This window comes from Chelmon rostratus, chromosome 3 (assembly GCF_017976325.1).
Source record: "Chelmon rostratus isolate fCheRos1 chromosome 3, fCheRos1.pri, whole genome shotgun sequence".
NCBI classification, from domain to species: Eukaryota; Metazoa; Chordata; class Actinopteri; order Chaetodontiformes; family Chaetodontidae; genus Chelmon; species Chelmon rostratus.
The window spans coordinates 2,799,981-2,820,446 of record NC_055660.1 but is presented as its reverse complement, the minus strand read 5'-3'; the positions used below and the strand labels follow the sequence as shown (position 1 = coordinate 2,820,446).

Here is a 20,466-nt window from a genome sequence, read left to right as displayed (position 1 = left end):
ATACTGTACATATTTCATCCCTATCTCACACTGCCCACACACAACTTGCTCCAGTCTTTTTTTTTCACTCTCAGTGCTGTGCCAACTCCTCCAGCTTTACAAATATGATAAGACCAAAGCTGCAAGAACTCCTCCAGCACAGTGGTAATGGTTAACCAGATAATTCATTTAGGGGTGGGAATAGAAAACAGTCAGAAGTTATTCGGTCTGCTGTTCTGTGTTTGCCCGCCATCAATGACTTGAATTCATTCATAGCAGGACTCAGAATGGAGAAGACGTTGCAACAAGAGAAGTCGGAATATAACAATCCAGATGAGGACCAAGGTTAACTTTTAATATTTCTTCTCTTCTTTTGAAGTAAAGTACTTCAGTGTTTTTACACTAGAAAGTTGGGTGAGCTAGTTGTTCATTCGCTTGTAGTTTGTTGTCTTAAAATCAGCTCAGACACAGTAATTTAATCAACATCTAAGCTACGTTCTTTAAAACAAGAGAGAAGTTTAATCTGTGTATGTTAAACCTTAGAGTGGGAAAGTTTCTGTCAAAGACTCGCCAAGCCGGAGCTGAAGAAAACGACACTTTTATATGCCTGTCGTGTGCATATCTCTGCTTTTATTCAGTCCTTGTTAGAGTGGTTTCTCTGAATGGGTTTCTGTTTTACAGGTGGGATCCGTCGCAGGCTGAGGGACAGGGATCTCCTCAGGAAGAAAAAGGCTGAAGCAGAGGAGAAGGAGACTAACCAGTGGGTTTTGGGGTAAATGTATTGTAAAGCACAGTCAATGTTAGTGCAGTGACCTACATTTACGGCCATGTTCACTTGGAGTTACCATCATGGGTTTAGCAGCGTAGACAAATTCTACAGATTCAAGTACTTACTGTTTATGCCAGAGTATTGTTTTAATGCAATGGAGAGTAAAAATGGAACCTAACCTCAGATTTATTAAGGCTTTATTAACAAAACCTGCATTATATAACACAGTACTTTACAATGTGAAAACATTATCAGCTGCTTATCACTCCTGTGCTTTATATTGAATGTGGAGCAAGAGGAAACCAAAGGTTGCTCTGGTGTTTCTATTGACGCCCCAGATCCAGGTCAAGGACTTTGTATTATTGGCTTTGCAGAAGTAAAGCGCTAAATTCAGTGTCCACTGTTTTGAGGCTGATTACAATTGTTGTACTCTTTCAGGATGGAGAGCCCGAGGAAAAGACCAAGGGCTGACAACAGGAGTGGCGCGAAGAAGAAAGGGAGGCCCAGGAAGACTGAACCCACGCCGGAGATATCAGTCATTCAGGAAGAGGCAGCAGCGCCGCAGGAAGCTCCTGCAGCAGCGGTGCCTGAAGCCGCGGAGGTCATTCCAGATCAAACATCAGGCTCCCTGTCCCCCTTAATTGCTGTAGAATTACAACCAGCGTCTGCTCCTGCTCCTCTGCCAGTGTTTGGATCTGTCCAAAGCCCCCTCTTTGCTCCTGTTCCGACTCCTCCAGCTCCACTGAACCCGGCTCCAGCCCCCTTTTCACCATCAGTTCCTGCACCGGCACCCGTCCAAGATCTGGACACGGCTCCAATCCTTGTCCAAGATTTGGATCCAGCTCCAGATGCTGTCCCCTTTCTGACCCAAACCCCTGTTCCAGCTGCAGCTCCTGCTCCTCCCGCAGCTCCTCCCCAGGTGGAGACCCTTAACATCGAGTCACAAGGCAGGGAGCCCCTTAACCAGGTCCTGATTGAGGACTTGGGCCCAGATGAGGAGGAAGATGCCTCTCTATCTCAAGACAATGGAACTGATGAAGGTAATAAAGAGGAAATGTAGACAGCCAGAAGAGTGAACGGTGTGGGAACATGAAACATGAAGCGTTGCCTGGTTGACTGTATCGTGTCTGTCTGTCTGTCTTTTTTCAGATCTGAGTGGGACACCGTCGATCAACGCACCTGAACAAAATAAAATGTTCTCAGTTCCCACCTTGTCCTCGCCACCTCCTCCACAAGAATATCTCCCAGGAAATTCATTCTAATTCTCAAAAACACATATTTGAGATACTGCCTCAGTTCAACCAGACTTCCTGCTCTCGGTCACAGTTCGTATCTGAGTATTATTCTGGTTAGTGTGCAGCCAGTTGGCTGAAGAGAACAAACATGTTGAGCATATGCGTCACTTATCTGACAAATGTATGAATTCAAGCGGAACCTGCATGCTTATTTATTCTGGCTTGTGCTTCACGACGAAGCTATTTTGTAATGTGCATTTAGTAAACAGCAAATTTTGTAAATTGTATTAATCAATGGTAATAATGTATTTGTAATCGTGGATTTATTTGACTGAATTTTTTAAAAGTTGTTTTTTCACCTAATAAAATACAATGCTTACAATCATCTGACACTGGTCTAGATCATCTGTGTCATCCCCAGACATGTGATGTGTAAGTGTGACATGTGTATGATCAATAAATAAATGAGATTTACTTTAAATTCACTAATAGATTTTTATCCCTCCAGTTATCTTAAAAAGATGTTAAGACCAAAGATTCTGGTGTTTTTACAGGCTCTAATGACACTGCTTTAAATTTATTTTGAAACAGAATTTTGATGATCTGTCTGCTTTTCTAACATCCAGAATAGGTCATGCTATTTCACTTTACAAGAATTTTGAGGATTAATTCTACCTGATGAATTTATGCATAATTATGGTCAAATTTTACTCCACTAAATGTGAAAATGGCTTGTTTGATAAGATCGGTGTAACACGTGGCTCTGCTTCAGCAAACTGTTATTTTGTTGGTGGTACTTAACTTAATACTACATAGACAAAGGTGGAGGAAGTATTTGGATCCTTTGTTTCAGCAAAAGTAACCACAATGTAAAAATACTCCAATGCAAGTAAAAGTCCTGCAGTCATTATTTGAGTAAATGTATATAGCATTATCAGAAATCAAAATGAGAGCAAGATGGTTATTAAAGTTTATTAAACTTCAGAAGTAGGAACATTTTCTCAACCAGTGAAGGAACATTTACCCTTCAGTTTATGAGAAAAAGTCATAATTCACCAAATGTGGAGATATGTGGTTTTCACTGGACAGGAGGGGCATGAAAAATAACAACCTGCAAAGTAATGAGTAACTAAGGCTGTAAGACAAATGTAGTGGGGCAAAAAAGTACCATATGAGATGAAATACTTAAGTAAAGTACAAGTACCTCAGATTTGTACGGTCAGTAAGCACACTTTCCACCACTGGCGGATGAGGTGCAGCCAGTTTTAAATACTTTATATACTGAATACTAAAAGTACTCAAGAACAGTGCTTGAGTAAATGTACTTGCATTCCATCACTTACTGTATTTATAAATAAAGCTTTGTTTAAAAAAGTAAACGACGAGTGTGACATAACTCTTGGCGGCCCCCTGCTGGCCGGAAATACTACTGCAACTCCATCAATGACCCCTGCAGCCTTCACGCGTAATATTTGTGTGTTAGCAGCAGGTAGCGTTTTCTACCCACCTGCGTAACAAAACACAAAAAACAGGATGTGAAAATCCCAAAAAAGCTGCGCCGCAGAGATGGTTTTTGTGTTGTCACGTGAACAGGAAGTCCAACATGTGCTTCCGCGTAGAGAAACTCCCACGTGCTTCACTTGCGGCTCGTTGCTGTTTAGCAGCGAGCTAACAGTTGAACCTGAGTTGTTTTTGTCCTCCTGTACAGCAGTAAGATGAGTCCTGTGTGTGACTGCTGCTGTGAGCGCGTTAAAACACTGAACCAGCAGGTTTCTGTGATGAGAAAAGAAATCAAGAACCTGAGGTATTTTCATAACATCGCCTGTCGTGAATGCAGCAGAAACAGATGTGACAGCTGCATGTTTTTCTGTTAAATGTCATCTGTCATCTTCTGTAGATGTTCAGAAATGCCTTGATAACATTTTATTTGTATTTCTCCTCTCACATTTACTTGCACCTGCTCTTCTTTTCACAGGCAGATGTTGGGCAGTGCAGTCAGATCTCATCGCAAACACATGATGTCCATCCAGTCTGCTGTGTCAAAGGTTGGACTCTGTGAACCTGATCCGACGCCTCCACCGCCTTCACCTGCGTCCTCACAGGCGGCTTTAGAGCAAGGTTGTTTCATTTGAAAATAAAAACAACAAAAAAGGAGATATTTTTTCAGAAATTCCTCAGAATAAACATCTTTCTCAGTATTAGAGCTGAACAGTTTATTGAAATATTATTGAACTCACAATATGGCCAAATCTTGTACTCCATATTTAAGAAAACACATTTGTTTGGTACAGACAACAAATGTCACATCGACATGATTTTGGTAGTTTTTCACTGAAAATGAAGTGATGCTAAAATGATCATTCCCACTATTCATGAATCATGTTGTCGTAATATCTGTCAAAAATAGTTGCAGTATTATATACATATATGTATTTTAGCATATCCTGCAGCCCTGCTCAGTATATGTAGTAAAAATAATGTACTTTATTTCTGTTAATCTGTCTAAATCTAAATCGGAGAGAAACAGCTGATTCATTTTCTGTCAGATGAATCATTTCAGCACTATAATAAATCTGTATACTGAATATGTATGTTATCTATATGTAGACATAATTCAGTAAAATACAAAAGTAGAATAAAGGGGGAGCAAATGATGGTGGAACACATGAATGAGGTGCAGAGTCCTGGTTACTACGTTACACATTACAGGCAGCGTGTTACTGTGTTACAGATGTTAGGAATTGAAACAATGTTGTTAACTGTAACATTCCAGGAAACATCCAGACGGTCCCGATTGGTTACATCAGTTCCTGTTTCTCTGTGAAGAACGGGACCCCCAGACAGCCCACCATTTGTGGCCCCTCGAGGGCAGAACTGCGCATCCGGCCGAGTGTCTTCAATAACCCTGAGCACGCTCTGGTGGGCCTGGAGCTGTACTCCCACGTCTGGTAGGTCCCTGCCGCTGTGGCTCTGCATGGTTATACTTCGGTCTGAGGTTTGCTGTCAGCCAAAATATGAACAAAAAAGTGCTGCAGCTGGTTTCTAAGCAGTGATTTTTTTTATTCCACTGACTGAAGAATGTATGATGAACACTGATCGTTACAGCACTGAGGTGCTGTGGGTTCAGGAGGCTACAAGCTTTATTTAATTAATTAATAAAATGCAGCCGATGTGAAAACCTTTTCAAGTCTTTGTAATTTAACCGCACCGAGACATGAATTAAAACTTGTTAAGAAGTGTTTTCATTGAGACATTTGAGTCTAACGCTGTCTCTCTAGTGGTGGGACATAATGTGCATTAACATACACGTAATCAAGACACTTTAAATTAACCACATACACTTACCGGTACTTGACATTTCATATTGCACACACACATCTACACATAACAAGAAGCAACCTTACTGTCTTGTTTACAGTTTGCTGTGCACATTTGGATTTTGTGGATCTGTTTATTAATATTTTTACACTTGTGCGTTTTATTGATGTGTCATATCTACAGTACACATGTACAAGCAGCACATGTTTTTAGTGATTTGGTTCATGTCGTCTGTGTGTTTCCTCCTTTTGGTCTCGACAGGGTCATCTTTCTGTTTCACAAAAACGGGCACCTGAGTTACAAAGCCAAAGTGAAGCCTCCCAGACTGGACGGTCGGAGGGTGGGTGTGTACTCGACACGCAGTCCGCACCGACCAAATGCGCTGGGTCTCACTCTAGCCAAACTTGATAAAATTGCAGGTGAGTGTGTTTAACAAAATTAGTCTTAAAAAGCAAATCGTGTGCAGATTTAGCAGAATATAAACACATGACCATGTTTAAAGTCTTAACGATTGAATTTCTTCTAAATGCTGAATGAAGTTTTTTAGAAATCTAAATTTTCAGCTGTCACATTTAACCTCAACCACAGAAACAAGTAATTGACTTTGCTTGATAGAAATTAATCCATTTTCCAGGTGATACAATACATCTGTCAGATGTTGACATGATTGCCGGGACTCCAGTCCTGGACATCAAACCCTACATCCCAGAGTACGACTCCCCCCACACCAGGATTGACTCTGAGCCTCCTGATCCAAACTCAGATCAACCACAGGCAACTACTGTGTCACCAAATGAGACAACAGATATTTTAAACCTCCATAAAGACTCAGATGTAATAAGCGAAAGACCCGATGATGACGTGTCTGAAACTGAAATTCCACTCGCAGATTCATCCGGAGTCAGTGCTCAGCTTTCCCTCCCCAAAGACCTCCACAGTGTGCTGGAGGACGTCAAACACTATGTGACCCAAGGTGACCTTTGCCAGTTGAGTTGTGAGAGCAAGGATCAACTTTCAGACTCTCCCAAAACCAAACTACAGGAGTCAACAGTGGATCACCCTCACTATGGAGAGGAGGCTCGCAGCACCATCGCTGGCTGGATCAGAGAGCCTCCTGTTGGCAGTCTGGATGTGCGCTTCACCCCTCATGCTGAGAGAGAGTTGGCAGAGTTCCTTCCCTCACACCTGCCAGGTAAGCCAGACTTAGAGCATTTTACACAGGGTCCAGACTTCTGTGGAATTGGGGTTGCATGATTAAGCCTGTCGTCATCCAGAGAAAAGGGCAATGTTGTGCTTTTCTCCACAAGAGGGCGCTGTTGTGAAAGAGATGAACATGAGAACAGTCAGTCATAGCTAACAGAGTGCTGCCTCTTGCCACACAGGACCCCCTGAAGGTGACAGACCCAGGTTCAAGTTTCTGCGCAGTCCAGAGGAGGCTGCTGCCGCCATCAGAGGGGTGCTGTCAGCAGACCCACGGTCAGTCTACAGGAGGACGCGCTGCAGAGACAGACTCTTCTTCTTTACCCTGGACACGGCTGACATCACCTGCTGGTTTGGACCTGGCTTTGCTGAAGTACTGCAAGTCCGACCTGTTGAGCAGCACATTGCCTCAGTGTGAGACACTGTGAAAGCTTCGGGGGTGGAAAGACTCAGTTTTAATGTATGCAGAGAAACAAAACCAGAACCTGTTAATTTCTGCAAATTGGCATTGTCAGGTAATTTTTCTACTGACAAATGTGTGTTTCAGTGTTCAGAATCACTTTGACTTTCTTAAATCAGACAGGTATGTTTAATTTTGTACGTGCAGAATAAATAAACAATTTTGAAACAAATGATTTTTATATTTTTTGTCCTTGTAAGGGACCAAGCAGGCAGGCATAAGGAGACATAGGTGGATTCATAATGTGGAGATACCACAAGGTATCAGCAACTGAAGAAAGTTGTTATTTTTATGTTCTATATATATTTATATAGAAACATAGGAAATGTTTTGTCTATGTAACACTAAATATAGACACGTAAAATGCAACATAAGAGAAAGTTTTTGTTTTATATCACCACCAGAAACACCCTAGAGTAGTGACACTAACGTACTGTTGGGGGCAGCAGTATGTGGTGTACGCTACAGCACTTCCGCCCAGTGCGTCACAAAACAACCGAAGAAGAGAAACGCACCAATAGCAGAGCTGACAGTTGTGTTTTGAATGAAACGCGGTCGATGGCAGCTCAACGGGAAGGATTGTTTACCCTGTTTTAGTAACTTTTACCACGTTGTATGAAGGTTGCTGGTGAGAATTGAAACGTTGAAAAAGGCTTTTATATGATTTCATAAATTGGTCAATTTAAGATGTTTGTTATCTGACGCTGTGAGGTGTGTGTAAACTCATTTCAGTTAAGGTTAACTTACGGTATCTGACGACTTCGGTAACGCTTTTCTAACTAGGAGTTTGCTAGCCTTCGCCCTTGCTAACATGATTCTTAGGAACTCGTATTTAAAAATTTTGTACCTCATACATTTAAGTTAGGTTTAGTTAGTTCGTAGCGCCTATGATTGCGCTAATAAGGCTACCTCTAGCCAGCTGCTACTACTGTATATGTAACGTAATGTCAGTAACGTTAGCTTCTTAGCTAGCTAGTTAACATGACTCTAGAAACTAGTCCACCAAATCAAATTTAAAAGAAAAAAAAAAGAAATTTAATAGTAAATTGTCTTTATTTGCAGTTATACAAGCAGTTTCCCAGCTCTCCAGAGTGATGTCCTCCAGAAAGTCAAATTCCGGTGGGGAAGGCTTGGTAAGACTTTCGTGCTATGTTTTGAGCAATTTTGTTAAGTAATGACTGAAAGAAGAATAATAATTTCTTTGATATCTGTTGATGTTAGTCTTCAAGCAGAGATGGACAGCGTACCCCTCTGAGAAGTCTTGAGAATAAATTGCTGCATTTGTCATCTCCATCATCGAGCTTCAAATCAAAATCAGTGCTCAATGCTGATGTTGTAAAAACAACAAAGGTGGGCTTAAACTAAAAATTGGAAATGCTCCTATCGTTTGCAATGTCATTGTGACTTTTTATTAAATTGCATTAATTTTAATCAACAGGGTGATGCTCCTCTCTGTGACCCAGAGCCCCACTCTCATTCTCCATCCACCAAAGTGATACAAACCAATGCTTCCACTATTGATATGCCAACTACTGAGACAGCTTGTGGACTTGGAGATGTAACATTTAAGTCCTTCATCTGTCCTGGTGGGGAAGTTGAGGTCGCAGGCTCTTCAGTGTGTGCAGAAGAGGATATCATTTTAGAGGAGGATCAGGCTATGAAAACCGCTTGTGAAACAGAAGACTCAGTCATCTCTGAAAGTTTAATAGTTCAGTCATGCAGCCACCACATAGAACACCCCTATCACCATCCTGAGATGAAAGATACCTCCCTGCTTGACATAGATGCAGAGCGTCTCTGTGAAATTTCAAACATCCAACTGGCCTCCACAGACCTGGATGATGTCACACAAGATTTAAAAGATTTTCAGCATGACCTCTGTGGAAAGACAGATGTCACTTGGAAATCCTTCACTTGTGATGGTGGTGAGGTGGCAGTTTCTGATGTCACCAGACAACAGGATGAGACCATTCCTCTGCCCAAGGCACAGCTTGGTGAACCTTTACAAGACAACGGTGTCAATTTAACAAATCTCTCTGTCTGTGGCCAGCTATGTCAAGCAGAACATGCAGATCATCCCTACTGCAGGAGTGAAAATGGTGTTTGTGTCATCACCACCTCTTCTGAAACCACAAACAATTCTAAAGAGCCTGTTAATGGACTGAGTGATGTAACCTTCAAGTCTTTTAACTGCACTGGAGGTGAGATTCACATTTCAGATGGCACCAAGCTTGGAGATGACACTGTTCCTCTACAAGCTGACCAAACTGCAACTGACAGTGAGTCACACAATTATGGTATAGATCCAAGCATGTTAGCTAGTGACCAGGATGTGCAAAACGTAGATGATCATGTAGATCACCCATACTGTAATATTGAAAGTTGCCCATCAACCCCAAGTGGTAACCTTGCTGTCACTGAGGAACCATCACTATTCAACCTTGATGCTGTGGATGAGGTTAAACAGATAAGCTTGGAGGGACCTGAGGCTATTACATTTAGCTCTATCATCAGTGCCAGAAATGAGATTGAAGAATCAGATGGCACCAGATTGTCACAGAAGATGTCTCCTCTGCCTGACAACCACGCTGTCATCTGCAAGCCCGTTTATGACAGCAGTGTACCTGCTTCTGTTACACAGGATCACATTCAAGATAACAACGAACAACCTAACAGCCATGTAGAAAACAATGAAGTTGTGGCAGATACTGACCCACCAGCCATCAGCACACCTTCACTGACTAACATGTCTTTAAAGGCGTTGGATGATAAGTCTGTTAACTCTCTAATGCAAGAAACATCAGAAAAAGACTCAGTACATCCTGGTGACTGTGCATTGCCTTCAGTCTGCAGCCATCTTACGACCTCTGCAGAGTCTCAAACACCTGTGGAAGTGCATCTGGAACATGTCTCTCAAATGCTCCTCAGCAGTGGATCCCCTGAGTCCCCTGAGGCAAAAGACAGTGCTCTCGGTTCATCTGGACCTGTTCTTTGTGACAGTTCAGAAAGACCTCATGCAAAAAACCTCCCCGAAGTTTTGAAAGTGCTATCAGAGTGTCCCTCAGCATCAGTTTTGAGGTTTGGACTCCTCAGTCCTGTCATTAGAGCCTCTCTGCCTGTATTAAAGACTCGTAGCAATCCTGCTGTTGACCAGTTTTTATCTGATGATTCTGCTCTCGAGGGTGAGAAGAGCTTGTTGGCTCCCGTTAACGTCGACCCCACTGGCTTGTGGGCAGAGTACTTGGAAAGCCCCATGCCATGTCCTCTGTTGAACTCTACAGCACTAGGCTGCAAGGCCCAGCCAGGCCCAGCCACTGAGCTAGTTGAGGATGTGGGACTGAAGCCTTGTGCTGTGCCTCAGCCTGAAGTGGACAAGCCAGTTCTGGATATCCCTTTGATTCCAGATGGTCCCCTTCAGCAGCAGCTTCGGCAGATGGCAGAGTTCCTCTTCTTGGCTTCAGGAAAGATGGGTCCTGCTGCTCACATTCCTCCTCCTGCTGCCATCACGGTCCCATTGGCACCAGCTACTCCTGCAGAATCCCACAGTGTCTGTGTGGGCACCACTCCTATGAAATGGGAAGACCGCAGCGTAAATACGTCTGGCCAGTTTGAGAGAAAGAGGGTTTTCTCTGTGGTTGATTCCTGCACTCTGACCGACCCGCTCCTGTGGAAGTAAGTGTTTGGATTTGTTATTTAATAAAACGTAGCACTTATGATTACAAATTCAGCTTTCTGTGTTTTCTCTGTCCTCCTCTCATTGTTATCTTTTGTTGACATGCTCTCAGTGTACCTCCAGGCAGCCTAGAGTCTCTCCCCAGACTAGAGCTGGAGCAGAGATTAAGGTCTAGCATGATCATAGTGGAGGCTCTGGTGCAGCAGTTGGCTGCAGCCACGACTCATGGATGTCCTTCTGCAGGGCCTGCACCTTCAGACCTCAGAGAGAAACTAGTGCAGACAGACCACACTGAACTCAGTCAGGTAATGACACATTCAGAGTTTGTACTTTTGTGCATTTAATTCTTTCACTATGATGACTTAAGTTTTTTAGTTTATTACTTTGTTCATTTTTAATTTCTGTTTCAAAGGATTCTTTGTTTTATATTTTATGTAGACCACAACGTACAGAGACCTATATTTGGAGGCTCTGAACAGGATTAGTGAATTGGAGCTGGATGGAAGTTCTCTACAGAACCTCATCCAGTGTATGCAGGCCATGAAGGTCACCATGGTAAGACACAACCAATGACACATGCTCTATGTTTCATCAGTTAAAGACTCTGGCATGTCACTGTTCAATGTTTTTTAATGATTTACATCATTTTCTGTGTAAAATGCATGGATGTGCCCTTTAGTAACAGTGAATTTGTCCCAACAGACTTCTTTAAGTTGCGAAACGGATGCTGCTCTCTTTAACATGAACCAAATAGGAGACACAGTCAGAGCGGACCATCAAAGCCTTGTTTCACATGTATGTAAACATGTCCTTCATATCTTTGCCATCTGAAATCAGCTGCATGCTTTTGTGTAATTATCCAGTTGGTATAAATTTGTTGATGTGTGCTTTCCCTGTGTTGTTTAGTACGGTCAGATGAAGTCTCTATTTGAGAAAACAAAGGCGACCCAGGAAGTAATGATGCAGAAGGTCAAAGATGCTCTTCATCAAAGAGACGACATGAGGATACAGATGGAGGAAGCCTTCACAGCCAAGGAGGCAGTAAGCACAGTGACAAACCTCTTGTTAATGTGACCTTATTAGTTCAATGTATGTTTGGTTCTAGCTCTTTGACTTTTCCAATCCTTGTTCAAGTGGCTCTACTGCAGGCTGCAACGGAATTTAGTTTGTATTGATGAAGACAGTATTTCTAAATACTAGGGCTATACTTTGTCATGCTTTTGTTGTGAAAAGATCAAATGATCACTCCTGTGCTGATATTGGGTGAGGTGCATTTCAGCACATGTAATGAAATCACAGGCCTCTCAATGCTTAGTAGTTAACGTAGCGGGAATAGTTTTTGCATCTTATAGAGAATATTCAGTTGATACACTGGTGATGTGCGTTTTGCTTCTCATAGCTTTCTTCATTCCAGGAGTGTTAAGTGTGTTTGCGGTTATCTGTTTGCAGGCCTTCAGTGTGATGGAACAGCTGAGGACACACTGTGCACTAGAAATCTCAGACCTGGAGAGGCTTGTGGGGTCTCAGCAAGAACTGTTAGATGCCCTAAACAGGACTTACCCAGAACAGGTAACAGAACAGGCAAAAACAAATCAGCTGGACTTAATCTGTTTATCTTAACGTCCTTCAGAATGTGTTTAATTTGTATTTTCTGTTTTCTCCACTAATGCAGGTCGCATTAAACCAGGCCTACAGTGAAAAGCTGAACTCTGTTTCTGATGTTTTATCTACAACCATAGAGGACCAGTCCAGTTTGAGGAAAGAAGTATGTTCAATGCATCTTTTTAGTTTTGTAACAATTCCCAAAAGTCACAATCTGCCTGATGCCACAGAAGATAATATGAGCAGAAAGAATCTGATATGTCAAAGTACTAATAAACATCAACAGTGTTTCGTTTTAAACCATTTTGATCTCTGACATTCGCTCACAGTTTGATAACATCACAACAGTACCTTCGTGTCATTTTACTGTGATGTGATGTCTGAATGGCGACACCTTTGTTTTAAAAGCAGTTCATGGCGATAACACTGATGCTTTCGTGTGGTCATCTTTTCACAGCTCTGCACAATCAGAGGCCTTCTGCAGAAAACGGCTCCTCTGCTTCTGCAGCTGAACGAGAAGGCAGCTGCTGCTTTGAGAGAACGGGACGAGCAAATCTCCGCAAGAGAGCAAGCTGTGGAAGAGAGAGAGCAGGTCCGATGTCTGGAAGTTCACTGGGACGTTTGTTGTCCTGCAACTACTTGTTCTGTAGGAACGACGATGGCTGCAACTCAAGAAGATTAATTTTTATTTTTGAACTTCTGCTCAACAGATTGAAGAAGAATGGAACCAAACTAATTTGAATCTCCAAACTGCCAGAGAAGAGATCAGTGATTTAAATCTGCAGGTGACAATTCTGACCTCAGGTAAAATCAGTGTTTTCACTCGCTTTGTTCTTTTCATTCTTTCTATTAGCTGTCAGTATAGTTTCCCTCTTTATCAGCCTATAAAACCACTAACATATCTTTTCAGAGATGGGTGTGCTGCGTCAGAAGCTGACAGAACGAGAGGAAGAGAGAGGTCATCTGGAGAGGCAGGTGACGGAGCTGTCTGCCACCGTTTCCTCCACTTTGGCCTCCTACACCTTCTTGGAGCAGGCTCTCGCTGCAGAAACTACAAAGTATGAACCCCCACAACATGTGTTGATGATATAAGTGCGCTCAGCAGTGTAAAATGAAACAAATACTATGCTAGTGAAGCACTTTTATCAAGAAGCCAAATAAAAGGTCACTGAACTACAGCATGCAGGTGCTAAAAATGTTGTTGTTTCAGGTTGCAGCATTCATGGAAGGACATCCAGGAAGCCAAGAACAGATCAAACGAGTAAGTGCTGACAAGGGTTTTATCGACTCATTCGTTATTGAACACAATAACGCTGAAATGACTTAATGGTTTGATCACAACAGAGATAAAAATGAGTGAAGAAAAGTTGATCCCTGTGAAAACTCGCTGTAAAATCTTTGTCACATACTTCTTTATATCGCTTATTAAGTTTACATTTATTACTAAATGCATTCAGAAGCTCATTTAGTAAGATGATCTCTGTTCATAAACTGTTTGGTTAGTAGAGAATGTATCTACCTTGTCCATGCAGTAGTGAGGAAACAAGTTTCCCTGTAAGACTCCAATAAACAACCTTGTTCTCCCAGAAGCGAAACAGACTCGCTGCCACACGACCACAAATGCCTCCTAAAATACTGCGACTGATGCACGCAGCCTGTGTTTTGTCTGCGTGCAGGTTGGAGACGTCACTGGGTCAGTCAGAGCAGCGCGTGAGCGAGTTGAGCCAGACTCTGGCTCAAAGCGAGGAGCAGCTCATTGAGCTGCAGGCCCTCTCACAGTCCCAGAGCGCAGAGATCCAGCAGCTCCGGGCTCGTTGCACACAACTCAGGGATGTCCAGGAGACGAACGAGGTTGGTTTATGGGCTGTTTGTGTCTTACACTTGCAGTACTTGACTTCAAATGGTTCTGTGCTTTTACACCCTCTTATATGAGTTGACTGAAGCCGGATGTTTGTAAGGTGTTACCTGCCTCAATATCATTTATTTAAATTTATTAGAGCTGTACTGAATGTGATTTTATTTAATTTGTTTTTTACACTTGAGGTTTTCCAATAAAGCACATTTTATCACGTCATTGCCCTAAAAGCTTGAAATGTTTCCAAGCTGCCGATTTCTTTGACATCTTTCTTACACAGCCGCCACTAGGATACAATTGTACACATAGTATAATACTAATGATTAGTGTAGCATAATTTTTATTTTCAACCGTGAAATAGAATGTGGAGAAAAAAAAGTTGAATGAAGCTTCAAACTATTCAGTTCACTCAGTCTGCTTGTTGTCTAGATCTCACCTCTCATACACATAAAACACTTACACGCTACAAGCCGACATGAAGTTGACTTTCTTTTCCCACACAATTGATTTTGAGCATTTAAGAAAGGTTTAGAATCCACTTTGCTGTCTTGATTGGCAATTATTTACCGCCCTAAAGATCAAGACTGGAGAACAGATTTGCTGCACCGGAGCCCTTTAAGGTATCCTGATGACAGGCCCTAAAATGTTTCCACCGTGCACGGCTGCAACGTGGCTACAGGAGTGTTCTGCAGAAGTTGCTCTCCGCTTTGCTCTGGAGAATACACACCTAGTCTGTTTTTAACGGAAGTCTCGTCGAACAGCACAGAGCAGGTTGAGCCAGGCAGGAGGTCAGACACAGGGACGGCATTGTTCGTTCATACGGCAAGTGTGCCGTCATCGTGGGGGAAAAGTGTGTGACTTCTGTCTTATGGTGGTTTCATTTACTGTCTGTGTGTGCGTCAGTTCTTGCAGATGGAGAATAAGTTGACGAGGGAGCAGGTGGCTGAAAGTGAGCAGATGCTGAGGACCAACCTGCAGGGGCTCCGGGAGAGGAACATCCAGTGTGAAGACCTAAAAGAAGAACTTGGTCAACTCCAGTGAGTCTGAGTCAGGGGTGGGCAAACTTTTTGACTTGTGGGCAACAAAGGGTTCTCAAATTTGACAGGGGGGCCGGACCAGGAGCAGATGGATGGAGTGTTTTGGTAATCCACCTCATAAGAGAAAATAAAATATCATGGGATATGTAGAAAACATGTGCTTTAATTTCAACTGAAAATGAACAAAAGCATTACAACTAAATATCTGTCTTTGAAGTCCCACAGAACTGAGCTATTTATTGAAATGACTCTTAAAACACTGAAAATTAAATGAATAAAATATTTTTTTATTATTTTAAAGCACTGAAAGTTGTGTTATCCTTCAGGATATCATCATCATCACTCTCCTCCTGACTGTCTTTATTTAAAAAACGCTAGGAGATGCAGGTCTACTGTCCTCTCCTTCTATTCAATCATCCCTAAAGCCAAAACTCAACAATGAGCAGCGCGAGGACGGAACAGTGACAACGCGCCAGCATGCGGAGCGCATTATATTTGATCGCGTTGCATTTGCGCACTTGGTTTTGAGAACGTACGTGCACCTGAGCACCACATATGTGCATCCCTTAACAGACATGACATGTAACATGTAAGGCTTATTGAAGAAATTGTTTTCAGATGCATTTTTAAATAACACAACGGAGAAACGTACTTTTAATTTCAGTGGGAACAGTGTTGTTGGTCTCCCTTTTTATCCAGCGCATCAAAGTCTGGAGTCAGTTTTCTTGCTGTATCATAGTCTTTTACCACCGCCACAGTCTCTTGGCATATCAGGCATACAGCAGCTGATCGGTGTTCGGTAAAAAAATATTTAGTTGTCCACTCCTTATTAAAAACTCCACAATAATACGCCGCACCTCAACAAAGCTCAATGTATCTATAGTGCGTCATCTATTGGGGAAAAGCCAGAATTGCAGGGAAAATAAATCATTTACAAGGTTTATTAATATAATTTCTTCAAGTTCGGCAGGCCGGATTAAAAATCTTAATGGGCCGCATATGGCCCCCGGGCCGTAGTTTGCCCATGCCTGGTCTAAGTTAACACCCTGCACTGTGTGCAAGCAGCTGTTTTTAAGCTTCGATCCATCGGATGCTAAACCTACTAATAGTTTTTAAGGTGTTTTTCTCTGTATACTAAATTAAAACTTGTCTGTGCATGTGTGATGCAGACGTGAAAACAGGAGTTTGCAGGAGGAGCTGGAAACCACAAGGTCCACAACCAGTGCCACCCAGCTGGAGCTCAGAGAGAAGCTGGCACAGGCAGTCACCGAAATTACTTTGCTGCTTCACAAACTGCGAGGACTGACCAATGAACTTCACGCAGCTCTCGACGACCAGGTAACACTTACACCTACCTACCCGAGTTATACTGAAATGAACTGAAGGTTTTTTCATTCAGGCTTGTATGTCTTCCCAGAAACCAGAACCACCAAAGGATGAAGAGTCCGAACCAGTCCACAACGTGGAGCGTCGTTACCCCTCCAGCTCCTTTATCGACAGCATCATGGTGGCATTAACTTCAGAGAAGGAGGAAGACTCAGAGACAGCTGCTGGACCAGGTACTGGATCTCACCACGCATGGGTTGTTCACGACGGTTCATTCAGGCTGGCTCGGTTCTTTTAAGAGACCAGAATTAAACTGGTTCCAGACTTCATTTGCTCATAATATATTTGCTTTTAGAAGTTCCAAAAGTGTCCCACAGGAGGTCTGAGGCTGCTTTGTGTTCCTGCTCCTAAACTGTGGAACCATTTAAATCTTAGAAAAGAAAAAGAAATGAAAGACGTTTCTTCTTAATTTGTCTTTAAATTCAGGTTTTTGTTTTGTTTTTTTCTGTCACTTATTGCTATTATCACTATTTATTTCTTCTGATTTTGTTTTATTAAGCACTTTGGGCTGCATCTTTGCAAGGTGCTAGACAAATAAAATTATTATTATTAATATCATTATTATTATTATAGCAGCCAATTACACACAATCTGCAACTTTTAGACTCTGACCTGAGTCAAACTAAGCACTTTGGTGAAGCTTTGACTCTGTTGTGGGACTCAGGTCATATATGTGTCAGTTTCTGAAAGCTAACAATAGAAATTATCCTGAGAGGGAAGATTTGAGAGTTCCTTTACAAAAATAAATGCTAGAGTAGGAGATGACAATGACGTGTCTTCATGTTATTAATCATTGTTTTCTCCAATACTCTTTTCTTCTTGCTCTTTCTAAATTATCTTATGTTGCACTTATCACATTTTCCCCACAGATAATAGATACAACCCTCATTTTCTGAAATATGCAGCTAAAATTGCCCACTGTATTTTGAATGAACATGTCTCCGAGCAGTTTTGAAGCAGGCGCCATAATTGCCGACCTACATGTGAAAAACCTAATCGCACACCCCCAGCTCAGCTCAGGGCTGAAATGTCATCTAATGACCTCAGACGACGGAGAATCTAAGTTGTGGTTCGCTCTCTTCGGTCCCGTCAGACACGCCTGAGCCACAGTGCGGAACTTTGTTCAGCGAGACGAGCGCCTTCACCCGCATCGTGGCCGTCACCCCGAAAAAGAATCCGAAGGCGGCGGAGTTCGAACCGGAGGAGGACGAGCAGAGCAGCGTGACGGACCTGTTTGCTGGTCTGGACGGCACCGTCACAGAGCTCATCAGCACCCTGAAGCTGGTGCGACAGCGTAAAGATGCTCAGCTGGAGGAGCTGCACGACACCATGTAAGTGATGGGAGACGTGTACGCGCACACAACATTAATCTCCACCTTATTTTTTTTTTTTTGCTACTTACTTATTGTTCGGTCTGCAGGAGAATGTTGAAGCCCAGGACGACGTCAGTTAATTTCTTGTTTTATTTAACCAACAGTCCAAAACCCAGAGATATTAAATATATTATCACCACAGCTGAGAAGCTGAAACTGAGGTATATTTGGTGTTTTTGTGTGGAAAAAATGACTCAAACAGTCAATTGATTCAGTAGCTGCATCTCTAATCCCTCTCAGATGCAAGATTAAATGCTGGAGCTGCCAATTTTTCTTTTATATGTGATGAACTGGTTTCATGTTTAGAAAAGAACATGTTCATACAAGCTTAATGAATGATTTTAATAAATTTAAGGTGGCTCTTGTCTGACTTTATTTGCTGCATTGTTCCAGCTGTCGCCTGAAGGTGGAGCAGCAGGCTGCAAACAACAGACACCAGGCGGAGGTGATGGAGCTTCAGCGTCAGCTGAGCCGTCTGAACAGCCTGGCTGAGAAAGGAAGTCAAGCACTGCAGCAGAAAGCTCAGGTAAGAACTACTGCGCACAAAATGAAGTGCAAAGACTGATGGGAATTATCTTGTTGAGTTGAGAAAAAGCACCAAAAAACTGCTTCTCTTTGCACAGGATGACAAAACTTTGACAAAGATGATGTCAGAAATACAAGAGGCCCAAGAATTTCTACACAAATACAAGACTGACAGTAACGTAAGGCACGAAATCCACATCCGTCTACACTGCGTGTGTGTACGTGTGTTTTAATTTATGCGTTTTTCGCAGGAATTGCGGAAGGAGGCGGCTGAGCTCCGTCGTTCTCTCCAGCAGTCAAAGGTGGAGTCTCAGTTCCTGCGAGCGGAGTTGAGAAAAGGTGGAGGCCAATCAGCTCCTCCAGCTCATTTCATGGAGGAGAAGATCCAGTTATTGAAAGAGGTACGACCCTGCCAGGGATGCTGTGACAATGGACAGATACAGATACACTTTAATACTTCAGCTCACACTTCAGGTTTAATCCTCATTTTCACGAATGCTCTCTGACCAGGTGGAGAGGCTGAAGTTGAGTCTTCAGGAGGTGGAGCAGGCCAGAGTTAAACTCCTTGATAGAGCTAAAAGACATGTAAGTATCTGCTTGCTATGCTCTAGTAGTTATGGATACTACTGAGTACAGAATCGCAGCATCTTTAATCTTGTAAACTAAGCTGTCATATCAGTGAGGGCGTCGTCCAGTATGTTCATGATGTCGTGACGTCTCCAACAGCAAATCATCCACCAGACCAACCAACAGAAAAGTGAGAACGAGCTCAAGATGTTAAGCAACATGATCATTAAAATCAGAGAGGTGAGAGCTGCTCCTGTACCGTCTCCCAGCCTTCGTATCCTGTAAATACTGCACGTGTGTATATCTGAGGTAACGCGTGTTTTGTCCACACAGACTCTGCTGTCTTTGCCAGATGTCGTGAAGAATAACGAGCAGCTCCAGCAGCTTGTCGAATATATTGGCTGACATGTTTGTCAGCGTCACCTGTATTTGTTGTATTTATGTCTGTCAGGTTTTAGCTTGTTAACTGTAAGCGTTCATGTTTTTAGTATGATTAATAAAAATGTTGTTGTTATATCTGTGATCTCTTTTTTTCTGTTAGCATTTCAAGGGCAACGGCAGTGATAGAGGTCGATTTTCCAAATGTCAACAAAGGTGTTCATTAATATTTAAACTACACTCTTAGACAGTGTTAGTTTTACAACCCAGTTCAAAAAAAGGAAACAAAACCTTAATAGAAACAGAAAGCAGTCTTTTACAATCAAACTGTTAACGGTTTGACCAAGTGTTCCTGAGCCCAGGTATTAATCTGCTTTATCCAATCATGTCGCTCCATCCTTGCTGTGAACCACTGAGCCTTCAATCATGATACTCTCACCTGTTACCAATCAACCTGTTTTTGGAGCGTTCCACATCTTTCCCAGTCTTTAGCTGCTCCTGTCCCAACTTGTTTGAAACGTGTTGCTGCGTCAGACTCAGAATAAGCAGATATTTACTAAAATCAGTGAAGCTGATGAGGTTGAATATTAAATATATTGACTTTGTGCTGTTTTCAGGTGAGCAGATGTTAAAAATGATAGATGATCACATTCTGTTCATTATTTTGTTTAAGTAGTTGATGAGTTTAACATCTTGGCCCAGTATTTAGTTCAAGCCATCAGATGAGCAGGAGCGTCAACAGGAGGTGAAATCTGATTGGCCACATCAGATGCTACCCCTTCATCCTAAACAATTATTGGCTTTCAGCCTGGTCAGAGGCGGGACCTTCATTTAAGCAAAATATTTTTAAACTTTATGAAAGTGTTTGCAAGCCAACACCTGAACAGCTGATTTAAACTGTTTTAAATGTCCACTATTATAATTAACCAATGACCTTCAACTGTGCTGCGAGGGGCAGCTCGTAGCTTTTGTGGCGTTTTTCTACATTTGAGACAGAGTCGGTACTTTGCTGGTACTTTATACTGAGGCTGTATTTTTTATGTAGCTACGTTTGGAGGTACGCTTCCTTTTTGAGAATTTAGAGAAGCTTTACACTGAGGTGCCACTCT

At 42.3% G+C, this 20,466-nt stretch overlaps 3 protein-coding genes across 4 annotated transcripts; all 3 read left to right on the top strand.

Annotated features, from left to right (window-relative positions):
- The first annotated feature begins 157 nt into the window (after positions 1-157).
- On the top strand, positions 158-2,449 carry hemgn (hemogen). 2 transcript variants are annotated; one of them, XM_041934048.1, is made up of 4 exons: positions 158-324; positions 661-739; positions 1,187-1,788; positions 1,898-2,449. In XM_041934048.1, exons 1-4 carry the CDS (start codon positions 267-269, stop codon positions 2,008-2,010), a joined length of 852 nt encoding a protein of 283 aa, XP_041789982.1. In that variant the 5' UTR covers positions 158-266; the 3' UTR covers positions 2,011-2,449. The 2 variants fall into 2 exon arrangements, with proteins under 2 accessions (XP_041789982.1, XP_041789981.1); XM_041934047.1 differs by having other exon boundaries at positions 159-324; positions 661-751.
- Positions 2,450-3,649: 1,200 nt separating this feature from the next.
- Positions 3,650-7,123, top strand: trmo (tRNA methyltransferase O). Its single transcript, XM_041934037.1, has 6 exons — positions 3,650-3,787; positions 3,959-4,101; positions 4,757-4,931; positions 5,563-5,720; positions 5,936-6,493; positions 6,684-7,123. The coding sequence occupies exons 1-6, from the start codon at positions 3,699-3,701 to the stop codon at positions 6,917-6,919; spliced, it is 1,359 nt and encodes a 452-aa protein (XP_041789971.1). The 5' UTR covers positions 3,650-3,698; the 3' UTR covers positions 6,920-7,123.
- Positions 7,124-7,506: 383 nt separating this feature from the next.
- Positions 7,507-19,487, top strand: spag5 (sperm associated antigen 5). Its single transcript, XM_041933656.1, has 25 exons — positions 7,507-7,589; positions 8,024-8,094; positions 8,183-8,311; positions 8,400-10,633; positions 10,747-10,939; positions 11,073-11,189; positions 11,337-11,429; positions 11,541-11,675; positions 12,084-12,203; positions 12,307-12,399; positions 12,694-12,828; positions 12,947-13,040; positions 13,147-13,294; positions 13,447-13,497; positions 13,913-14,087; positions 14,995-15,128; positions 16,298-16,466; positions 16,546-16,687; positions 17,608-17,845; positions 18,281-18,413; positions 18,511-18,591; positions 18,664-18,813; positions 18,923-18,997; positions 19,139-19,219; positions 19,313-19,487. Exons 1-25 carry the CDS (start codon positions 7,577-7,579, stop codon positions 19,382-19,384), a joined length of 5,076 nt encoding a protein of 1,691 aa, XP_041789590.1. The 5' UTR covers positions 7,507-7,576; the 3' UTR covers positions 19,385-19,487.
- Positions 19,488-20,466: the final 979 nt, after the last annotated feature.